Below are 12,145 nucleotides of genomic sequence, written 5' to 3'. Positions count from 1 at the left end.
ATTTTCTTTGGTGGAGAGAGTGAACACTGAATGCACAATTTCTTAGTTACTTTTGACCACTCCTTCCTTCCTTCCTTCCTTCCTTCCTTCCTTCCTTCCTTCCTTCCTTCCTTCCTTCCTTCCTTCCTTCTTGCTGGTGCCTCCCCATAGAACATGTCAGATTTCATTTCATGAAATGTATATACCGCTTGATTCTAAAAACAAAACAGAGCTCCAAGTGGTTTACAAAAACAAATGTGGAAGCTCCTCGGGGCAGGGACCTGTTTTGTTTGGTGGTGCTTTAATTAAAATGAGAGCAGCTAGGAATCCACAACACTCTGAGCAAGAAACATGGAACTGAAGCTGCTGGATCAGCCAGGTGGGCCCTGTTACCAGGGAAGAGAGAAAGAGTGGTGGTACCATGCTAAAATAATCCTTCTGCATCAGTCCACACTGACACACTGCTGCCCATGACTCTCCACACACTGAAGTCCCAGAATAGTAGCTGTACAAACCCCCCCTTAATGTCAAAGTAGAGGCCTTTGAGAAAGAAACACAAGAATTACACATACCTAAGGCAGGTTAGACTGCCAGCTTACATGCGTGGGGGGAAAATGGAGGAGGGGTGCGCAGATCTGTAAAACCAGAATGGCTTTCAAGTTGGGAGATGAGAGCTGAACTGCTCAATTTTCGCTGGCATTTAGGTTTAATTTAAAAAGTGGGTGTGCAGGGAGAGAAGAGAATTTGGAAAAACACTGCACTAGCTGCCCTGCTACTATCTCAACCTGGATCACAAGCTACATTTATAGCCAACTCACAAACAGCTAGGTCACTCTAATTTTGCTAATTCCCCTGTGGCAACCCCTATGAAACTCCATTAGCTCTTTGGTTTGCTGAACAATTATGGAAGGAAACTCCACAGCACCACTATACAGGGAAGGTGACACGGGAGCTCTGGTTGCAATGGCCACACATGAAAATTGAGACACACCCAGTTCTGATGTAAGAAACCATTTGTTGTTATGATGACCACAAACCTCTGACTCACATGCTCCCAACTCCTCCTTTGCCTGTGAGAGGAGAAGACTGCAGAAGCTTTTGCAGTTTTCGGCAGCACCCAGAAACCAGGGAACCATGGCCTATCCACTCAAAAAAGGATAAAACCACTGCTTGACGCCCTGGTTCCATTTTAACTAACCATGGTTAGAACAAACTACAGTTCAGAGTTGGGACATGACACAAAGCTGTAGTTTATCCCAAAGCGGAAGTTTTCAATCTCCTCTTGTGTACTGAGGAGGGAGATAAGAGGGAAGCATGCAAGTCAGTGGCCCACCACAGTTGGCTTTTGTAGCACACCATGGTTTGTTACACCTGAACAGAGCCATATAGTTACAGGTCACAAAGGAGTGAGAAGTCACCCCAAGGATTTCAGTCACGCCAGTCTGTTTGCTAGGTGACTTATTTCCACACCACTACAAGGGACCTTGTTTGGGGCCTGTGCACATCTCACCCCAACCCCGTATACCTCTATAATGCGGTCTTGAGGCAGGAGTCCCGAGGCTTCGGCTGGCGAATCTGGATCCACCGCTCGTACATACTGGCCCGGCTTGGCCTTGTCGCTGTGGAGGTTGAATCCATACCCATTGGGGCCCTTCTTCATCCGGCAGAGGCGAGGCCGCAACTCTTTCTAAAGGGGAGAAACACAAGAAGCATTGGGACTGCAGTTTGTGGTAATTTCTCCATCCTACTCTCAACTTCTCCATTGATCTCTTTCCAAATTGTATAGCCAGGACCACCTGGAGACAGAAATGCAGATTTTTAAAGTGTGACTTGCCATCCATAACTCTGGGTCTGCAGAGGATTACCAGTGCAGCTCTGGCTAGCTAGCCTGGCTTTTGTATCCTAGGGTCACACTGAAACTGGTGAGACCAGGAATGTTACCCTCCCCCCCCTCCAAACTGCATGATATCTAGGGCAATAGTGTCTCATACCAAATGTAAACAAGCTGTGAAAAAGTATATAAATGGAAAAATGAAGGTGCTATATGTACTTTTCCCTATTTGTTTTGTAACGCAAGAAAATCTCTAATAAAAACCAATTTAAAAAAATACTGCACCCCTTAACCGACCTGTGTTTGCTGAATACCCATACGAAACAGCAAGAGAGCTAATGCTTTACCTAATGAAACCCCGTCATTCCTCCTATGCATCCATATATATTTGTACAAAGGATTAGCAACCCAAACAAGAGTGTTTACTGGGAACTTTAATATCCACAACAACAGATGGTAGAAGAACACCCAACCCACCCATTATTCATTTATTTGACTCGTTGGACACCCTGCCTCCATGCTTCCTCTTTGAGTGGAGATAGGAAAGCTGGGCAGTGATGGAAGAACAGGTCATTCACAGCCATTGCCCACACTGAGGAGGAGCTGGCACACCCAGCAGCTGGCACAACTTCACCCTCCTCAAACAAGGAAGCCAAGTCCATGACGAAGCTTCTTTGGGAAGTGGAACATCCAGTAGTTGCAACATATCCCTGCAGACATACAGGGCAGAAACCCCAGCCACCCTCAGTCACCTCACTCTTCAATATGGCGTGCTCAAAGGACACCCATTTCTGCAACTCGTGTGGTGCCTCTCAGTTGGCCTAAGATCAAATAAGCATGTCAGATGTTCACCTCACTGCCATGTCACTTTTTAGGAAACAGCTAGGTGGATCTACCACATGATTCCTATGTCTGCCTATGAGATACTGAAAAACCCATCTTCCTCCACTGCTCATGCTGGTACAATGTTTTCCCCCAGTTATGGAGCTCTAGAAAAAGAAGGCACCCCACCCTAATATTTAGTCTTATATTTTTATTTATTTATTTCCCGCCTTCACCCGATGATCCCAGGGCAGCATTCAGCATAAAAACACAATGTTAGAAACCATTTTAGAACAACCTGACAATTATCTTCCTACGCAAAGGAACAGAAAAGAAAGACTAGATCATTCTGGGTAGGAGAGAAAGGAACTCTTCCTGCTAAAAGTTTCCAGGTTGATGTTAGAATTTCTTCTGCAAGCCGCTTTGGTATTTTATATGAGCGAGAAACCAATGCTGCTATTCATTATCCGATTTAAGACTGTGAAAGCTCTATACTGAATACACTGTGGGAGGAGACTTTTAAGTGACTTTTTTCAAAGCTGGGAAACACATGTGGACCATCATGTCAGAAATGTGGTATAGGAGTTGAGGGCAAGCTTCAATTTAAACAGCTGCCCTTTACTCTGGAAGAGGAAAGAGGGGTGGGGGACCTGTGGACTCCTCCAGCTATTGCAAGACTTCCATCAGCTCCAGCTGACGTGGCCAATGGCCAGGTAATGAGGAGAGTCCAGCAACACCTAGAGAGCTGTCACAGGGTGTTCACGCCTGTTCCAGGAATTCAAAGAATATAAGCAGATGGACCTTCCTTTGGAATTTTCTCCTTAGGATAGATATTGACATGTGCTGAAACACCCAATTCTTCAGCCATTTACAGCACACGAACTTGTCTCAGAGGCTTTAGCCATGAGGGCACACTGACCCGGCAAAGATGTGTCCTCCACAGACTTGGCCGGGAGCGAATCTTCTCATGCATTGCTTGCCAGATGACGAAACACACAAGCATTCCTCAAATTATACTACAGCCTCTGATGCATGCTGAAGGTTTTGAACGAAACCCCAAGTTTTAAGATTTGCATTTGCCAGAACAGCTTGTTTGGTATGCAAGGAGGCAGGGTGGGTTATAGCTATGATTTAGAGCTGCAGGGTCTCTTTCATATCCTCGTCCAAACTTTTCCTGCGAACCTACTGCTCAAGGAGGCACCCTGTGGATCCTGTTGCTGGAAGAACTCTGTTTATTATGAGAAAGGAAGTATGGCAAGGGAGGGTCGGGCCATCCCCCTTCCTCCAGTGAAAGAACCCGCTTGACTTCGTTTCCCAATTATGGTTCAAATGTTAAGAAAACATTTCATCACAGAATGCATAAAGGCGAAAGTCCTGGGAAGTCTGATGTAAGGACAAATAGACAGAAAACAGAAGATCACTGCACCAGCACACCACCAAGGGTAGCAAACAGAGTACAAGAATTGCACATCATCCATCAGACAGAAAGATGGAGGAATGTATTGGGGGTCCCACGTTGGCAACCATCAAGGGGGTGAGTGGAATCCTCCTAGAGATCAAAGCCTTTGCTCCTCAAATGACCACAGAAGACAGTATGCCATCACTCCCCTCTTAATAGACCGGCTATTTTAGTTGGCGGTCACTTGCCTCTAGGGTCCCCACTTTTAAATTCCCAATGGCTCACGTGCTGTTACTTTAAATAAGAGTAAGAATCAGCTCGATAAGAGAAAATGCCCCCGGTTACAAGCACTTTTTAATGCAAGCCAAGAGCAGGGCTGGGCAATATTAGGTTTTCAACATCGCAGTGTATCACCAGCCAAACATTGTGGTTTGACGATATACCACAATGTTGAAAAAAGCTGCGTTGGTCCTGGCCCTTGAGGCGCTGGGTGAAACTGCCACAGCTCTCACCATGGGAGCTGGGACGCTTTCACCCCAGCGCCTTGCAGATCCGGGCCAATGCCCAAGCCTGCTGCTCAGCTGGGGGGGGGGGGGAGGATCCCGCCTGACAACTGAGCAAGCCAGACCACTCCCCAAGATGGAGGGAGCCCTGCAATGGAGCCTAACAGCCTCCATTAGCAGGGCTCCTTTGTCAGCGAGCCAGTGGCAAGTCTAGAGCTCCATAAAACTGCTTGGCTGAGGTGAGGGCAGCTGTGCTCTCCTCAGCCAAGCATTTTAAAGACACGGAGGAAGGAACAAGCTGTATCAGCGCCTCACCAATGCAGCCTGTTTCTCGCTCTGCACTAGGTGCTGGAGGGACTCAGGAGTGGCGGCGGTTTTACCTGCGATATACTGCTGAGTGAAACCGCCATCGCGGTTAGCCCCTCATAGCGATATATTGCTCTATTGCCCAGACCTACTCAAGAGCAGGCGTTTCTCCAAAATTCCGCCACCTTCCACAATTTTCCCTTCTATGCAAGAAACCGCCCTGTTTAAAATGGCCCTTGCAATGAGAATCTGGGCACTGGATATCAAACAGCTTTACTGTTTTCAGTTATGGCTGTGAAATAATCCCGCCTCCCTTGCAGCTCCTTAAAAAGAAGAAGACATTCTTCTCATAACTCTCCTCCTCCTCCTCCTCCCTGAATGCAAGCTCATCGGCGATGAGTTCAGAAGCCTCTTTTCTCCATATTTCCCAGGACTGGATTGCAGAGTACAACTTGCACACCATGCAGAATTGTCACCATGAATTTGTTTAGTCTATGGTTTCCAGTAAAAAGGAATGAGCCTTCTATCTCTCTCCTCCTGCTTTCCTCCCCCCTTTTCAGCATCACTCATTACAACTACCCAGCTCAGAAACCAGAGACACCTTTTTAGCAGCTCGGGGGCGGGGGGAGGGAAATACACTTTCATTTCTACTGTGTACCTTTTTTGAAGTTTAGCTAAATTAAGGGAACGGTTCGGCAGCTGAACCAAGCTCTTCCCTTGCCTGTATGCCTCTAGCCCTCTGCCCCATGCACAAAACACATGGCTGTCGGTGCACCCTCCTTCCCTTGCTTCTGCACTCAAGACATTCTCATGTTCTGCCCTCTACTACTTCCTTAACTCCGTTTCTCACCATTGCAGAGGGCAGCCTATAAGAAAAGCACCTCATCTCCACTTAGGAAGAAATTCCAGAGGAAAAATAACCACAGATATTTGCGTTTAAGAAAATGTGCTCTGTGCCACATTCTGTCTATGCTAGTTATAGCAAGAACTTTAGCTATGCAACCAATTGTAGCTTTTTGGCATGGCCATAAGGAAAGGCCTGAAGGTTTTTATAAAGAATTGGCAGGCAGTTCCTTTACGATACCTACTCCCAGGTGCACCGTATCCTGCTAGCACAGACATGTGTACAGTACAAAAACCCACAAAAGCAGGCACATGCCGATAAATATACACCCCCCCGAAACATTCCTCCTTTGAAATAACACCACCGCCGCCTCACAAAAACAAAACAAAACAGGGCTCTGAATATTATTCTCCCCCACCCACCTACACCAGCAGCTTTCCAGAATTCTGCTGCCCAATTCTATATAGTGGGTAGGTTGGCTCTAAGAGTCCAAGGGCAAAACAGTGTGCAAATTTGTGTCTAAGGGTGCTAATGTGAGCATGCACACAAATAATTCTGTCAACCGACGTTCCCCATTTATTTACAGTCTGGTCTCTCAGAGCCAAGCAGGCAAAATAATCTAAACATGTCTCATATTAAAATAAATCCAATGCAAGCAATGTATTGCAGTGCTTAGAGCAGAGGGGAGGAGCCCCCAGCCCAAATTTGGCCCAGCACAGATCTCCAAGTTGGCCCGTGGTGCAGCTTCCTCAAAACCACAGGCAGTTGCCCCAAACTTGATGTCATATGTGATGCTAGCTTCAGGCAGGTAGAGAAACAGCTGGAGCATCTGCAGAATAGAGTTCTCTGTGTGGAACACTATTACACTCTGCTTGGCCCTTGGGAAGCACAGAGCCCAGGGCTTGCAAAGCCACAGTGTTTCCCAACAGCAGAGCTGGCTGCTGGGCATTTGGGAAGCGCCATGTATTGCAAAGGCCAAGCACAGCTATTGCCTTCATGAAAAGAAAAGCAAAACTGGGGATTCCCAAAGCGACAAGGCAGATGATCCGTTTCCCAGAAGAGTTTTAGCAAATGCCAAGACAATCTCTTTTGTTTTAACACGCTTGAACTGAATAAGGCATTCCACTGCTGTGTATACCCTGCAGCTCTGAAAGAACATTCCTAAGCATATGCTTTTCCAATCAAAGATTTATGGGAAGTGTAGTTTACCCCTGAGTCACAATTCTCAGCAACCCATAACAAACTACAGCACCTAGAATTCTTTTAGGGTCAGAATGTGCTTCAAGGTGTTGGGTGCATACAGGACAATGGTCCACCTAGATCTGCATCATATACTTTAGCCTTCCCCAACCCTCCACATGCTGTTGGCACTACAACTTAATTGACCATTAGCCATGCTGGTAGGAGTTTGAGTCCAGCAACACCTGCAGGTCAACCAGTTAAGGAAGGCTGGTCTGCACTGACTGGCAGCAGAAAAGAGATGCAAGGGGTTGAAACAGATCCCTTCTGCATGCAGTACATGCAATACATGTGCTCTATCCCTGAGCTACAGCTCTACTCTTGTATGTAGTTATTTACAACAAAACCAGTTAATTCTCATCTGGGTTAATTAGGCCTCTGATTTCCAAGTATGGAACTGAGGCAAGGAGCCCATTATAGTGGGCTGGCAAAGGCCACCCAACATGCCTTTGCAAGTTGGGATTTAAATGTACGCCACTGGTTTTCAGCAAGAAGATAGCCATTACTCTGCTTGACACAGGGGCCATCAATCACCTTCCCAACTTTTTCCAGCTCTGTGCCATTTTGTACAAGCCTCAAGTATTTATATAAAAAAAAAACCCAAGCACTTAGGAAGTCACTCCTCTGACAGAGCAACTACAAATTGCACATGATCTCAATTTGCATGGGAATGCAAAGGTGAGCAATCCCTAAAAGCAGTGCTAATGGAAAAACTGAAGGATGACACTGGGCCATGGGGAGGAATGTTTACAGCTTGAACCTGACTCTGTTTAGTCTCCATTTACTGCTTTGGAGCCATTGTTTTACGGTGAAGGAAAGCAGGCAGTCGCCAGCACTTGCAGGCATGGGGCATCTGGAGCTGGGTTATCCAAGCCAAAACCATGCATGAGCCAGCTAGCACAAGAAACTCTGGGCAGTTTCAGACCGAAACTTCTAAGGCTAAACACATTAAACCAGAAAAACAGCTTTGTGCAGAGCTTTCAGCCTGATCTTCATTGTGGGTTGCTGTCCCATAAGCCCCTAGTCAGACTTGGTTACAAGCACACTAGTGACCCAAATGGTTGACTTGCATTCACTACCATGCAATTTATTGAGGACTCTGGAATCAGATGGAATGAAAGGGATGGATGGAAAGAAGTAGGACCTAAGGATGCAAAGTTCAGCAGGGTATGTTACCTTTGATCTTGGGAGGCAGCATCTCCTGCCCCCTTAACCCACAGAATCGTAGAACTGAAGGGTTGGAAGGGACCCCGAGTGTCATCTAGTCCAACCCTCTGCAATGCAGGAATCTCAACTAGACCATACATGACAGGTGGCCATCCAACCTCTGCTTTGAAACCTACAAGGAAGGAGAATCTGCCACCTCTTGTGGGAGTCTGCTCCACGGTAAAACAGCTCTTACTGTCAAAAAGTTCTTCTTGATGCTTAGTCAGAATTTCAGATACAGCATTTAGCAGCCAGTACCTGCAGATGCAGGTGGCGCTGTGGGTTAAACCACAGAGCATAGGGCTTGCCAATCAGAAGGTCGGCGGTTCAAATCCCTGTGATGGGGTGAGCTCCCATTGCTCAGTCCCTGCTCCTGCCCACCTAGCAGTTCAAAAGCACGTCAAAGTGCAAGCAGATAAATAGGTACCGCTCCGGTGGGAAGCTAAATGGCGTTTCTGTGCACTGCTCTGGTTTCTCCAGTAGCGGCTTAGTCATGCTGACCACATGACCCAGAAGCTGTACGCCATCTCCCTCGGCCAGTAAAGCGAGATGAGCGCCGTAACCCTAGAGTTGTCCGCGACTGGACCTAATGGTCAGGGGTCCCTTTACCTTTACCTGCAGAATAAACATCCCTTTGAAACAAACAAACAAGCAAACAAAAGATTTTGAAATGTCACTACTAGACTTTGTGCATAATGGGGGTGGGGACTTGTCCAACTCAGTATCCCACCTCCACCCAAAGTTTCTTCAGCAGAAGAATGTTAAGGAGAGCAATGCACAGTTAACTTTCCCTAGCTCACGGCTGCGCCTTATGGCTAGGCTAGGCTCCATCTAACCTGTCCTGCTCCCCTCTTACACCCAAGCACTGCATGGCACAGGCAGCTCAATCCTATCCATGAGTCACCACTGAAGTCAGTGAGACTTACTCCTGGGAACAGGGGCTGTGGACAAAAGGTAGCCTCTCTGCACAATTCTTGCACTGTTAGCATGAAGAACTATTTGGGCAGGAATGTGCCTGCCAGCACACACAAAGTTTAATTTATTAAAGGAAGGAAAGCAACATAAACTTGCACTGTGGTTACTTGCTAAAGAGACGTGGGAAGGCAGCTTCCGCCAGTGAGCAGGCTATCAGCAGCCTCTGTGCAGAACACTATGGTAATCATACCTGCCCACTTAACTTCCTGGCTGCCAATGACAGCAGAATAGCAAAAGGGCCAATTCTTGCAACCACTGGGTTTGCGGTTGCCATCTGGCACTGATGAGGCTGCCTGCATCCTGTCCATCACCGATTACACAAAGCCACATGTTCCATAATGCTTTTTAATGCACTCTACTGCAAGTTTCAGCTATTAAACACGTTTGCATTGATGCACAAGCCTTCAGCATTGCTCGTGCAGGGCCCACCTACAAATGTCAGGCCATGGGCAGAGACCATACACACAGCTGAATTTCAAACAGAATTTTTACAGGGTATTGGCCTTAATTATCAAGTTTCTATGGAAAAACCAAAGAAAGAAACTGCCCAGCTTCTGACTCAAAGCTTACTGACATGTTAACAGAATTGTCCTAGCTCTGTAGAACAGTAAGGGCAGACAATGACCACAGCCACACCAAAAGTGAAACAATCAAAACCTATTATAATTGCCTGGTTATGTTCCAGAGACTCAATTAGTACCTCAGATATATAATCTAATCGCCAAATGGCACCTTAAACCTAGGTTATGGTTGCCACAACGGAATATCTAGGTGTCATCCCCACCCCCAGTTGAAATATTAGTATTAGTATTATTAAGAATAAGAACAATTTCATTTCTATACTGCTTTATATTTTAAAGAACAAATCTCAAAGCAGTTTACAACACATTAAAACACCGAATAAAACAATCCAGAATACAGTGGACCCTCTGTTAATTAGTTCCGGGGGTCCGTTTGCACCCCAAAATAACATAAATAGAGGTGCACTTCTGCGCGCGCACACACAGTGCGATCGAGTGCTTCTGCACATGTGCACGCGGTGAAACCTGGAAGTACACACTTTTGGGTTTGCCATGGCCATAACCCAAAGATTCCGCATTCAGAGGGATACGTAAGTAGAGGTACGACTGTAAAACAAATTCAAGCTACAGGAAAATTATTTCAGATCCTTCTCTAAGCGACATTTTGCTTTCCCCAGTCACCAGCCTGGCATCCAGAAATCTCCCAAGTGGTTGCAACTGGACTTGGTGCCTGGCTAATTTCTAACACTGTTCCCAACACATTCGACACTGGCTGATTTTTTTAGCGTTTGCTGTAATCCACACAGAGAAGGTGTTCCAAAGCCTTGGTGCAGCCCACAAAGCAGCCCTTTGTCTCTGATACCCACTTGCTTGGCCATGCAAGGACAATGGCACAGCAAACTAGGATGGCAAAGCTGATCTGAAAGCCTGGGCAGGTTGCTATGGGGGCAGGTGGTGCTTTAGGTAACCATACCCAAGACCATTTAAAGACTTAAAGGCCAGACCTTCCATATAAATTAAGCCCAGAAATGGACAGGTAACTAAATGAAGCTGGAACAAATCAGGCTTCCATATTTTAAACCACAGAGCCTAGGACTTGCCGATCAGAAGGTCGGCGGTTCTAATCCCCGCGACAGGGTGAGCTCCCGTTGCTTGGTCCCTGCTCCTGCTAACCTAGCAGTTCGAAAGCACGTCAAAGTGCAAGTAGATAAACAGGTACTGCTGTGGCGGGAAGGTAAACGGTGTTTCCGTGCGCTGCTCTGGTTCGCCAGAAGCGGCTTAGTCATGCTGGCCACGTGACCCGGAAGCTGTACGCCGGCTCCCTCGGCCAATAAAGCGAGATGAGCGCCGCAACCCCAGAGTCGGTCACGACTGGACCTAATGGTCAGGGGTCCCTTTACCTTTATCTTTACACTTCCAAAAAGTGTAGCCTCACGAAGAACACATTGCATAAGTCTAGTCTGGGAGTAAACAAAACATAGATAACTAATGCTAAGCATGTCTTCAAGAAAGAACTAAGTTGTTGAATCAACCAAAGCTGATAAAAACCACCAGGGTCCAAGTGTATGGCCCAAGCTGCACACTTGCTCCTACAAGGGCAGTACAGCCCCATCCAAAGTAGAACGAATACCACTTTTTGATACTAGCCAAAATTCCTGGCAAGCCAACAGTACTTCTCTCTTATCTGGGTTTCCTTTCATTTGATCTCTATTTGCTGGGTGCTGCTACCCTCCTGCTTTCCTAGAATGCAACACGTCACCCAAAGAATGGATGACCCACTTGACCTTCCACTGCAGAGTCCACTTCGTCTTCTGTTCTTCCCTTTTTAATTCCGGGTACATATTGACTTTTGATTAAATGGCTTCTTTGGAAAACTTGAGCTCTCCAAGAGTGACCTAGCTGACAAGGCTGATCTTTGACAAGGATTTTGAGCCAAAATAGTCATCACTGCTAGTAAAGGCACAATTCAGACGGTTGAAAGGCTATTTTAAATCGAGATAAGCACTAACATTTCATGCACAAGAACCTTTCCTTCATTCTAGGAAACCCCATGCCTAGGATTCCCCAATGTGACACCCAGGGTTCCAGCAGACACCCCCCTCTGACACCCACAAAGGACACCTGCTACTCTCAGTTAAAAAACACTGAGAGGGATATTTTTGATTGTTTCATAGTGGATGGTCTGGTATTTCTGTGTGCTTTACTTGTTTTATAGGTATTTTGTCTGTTTTTTTTGCAGGGAGAGGGTTCTGAGCATTGTCAGCTTTTCTTCTGTGAAACGGGTATTTTGTGGTGCCCCTGACAGTCCATTTTGGCTTGTAAATATTTCTTTACAGTGCTTTTTAGCATACAGTGGTACCTCTAGTTAAGAACTTAATTCGTTCTGGAGGTCCGTTCTTAACCTGAAACTTTTCTTAACCTGAAGCACCACTTTAGCTAATGGGGCCTCCTGCTGCTGCCGCGCTTCCAGAGCACGATTTGTGTTCTCATCCTGAAGCAAAGTTCTTAATCCGAGGTAAT

General features: G+C 46.4%; 1 protein-coding gene across 1 annotated transcript in view; it reads right to left on the bottom strand.

Annotated features, from left to right (window-relative positions):
- The window catches only part of NHERF1 (NHERF family PDZ scaffold protein 1), a 56,046-nt gene that overhangs the window by 17,120 nt on the left and 26,781 nt on the right, over window positions 1-12,145 (bottom strand). The window contains exon 2 of the mRNA XM_081899842.1: window positions 1,505-1,666. Within this exon, the coding sequence (XP_081755968.1) occupies window positions 1,505-1,666 (162 nt within the window). The remainder of the gene's footprint in view (window positions 1-1,504; window positions 1,667-12,145) is intronic.

The sequence above is a fragment of the Podarcis melisellensis genome, assembly GCF_964234715.1.
Source record: "Podarcis melisellensis genome assembly, chromosome: 2".
NCBI classification, from domain to species: domain Eukaryota; kingdom Metazoa; phylum Chordata; class Lepidosauria; order Squamata; family Lacertidae; genus Podarcis; species Podarcis melisellensis.
Note: the sequence above shows the minus strand (reverse complement) of the source record. Positions and strands in the feature narration are given on the sequence as shown.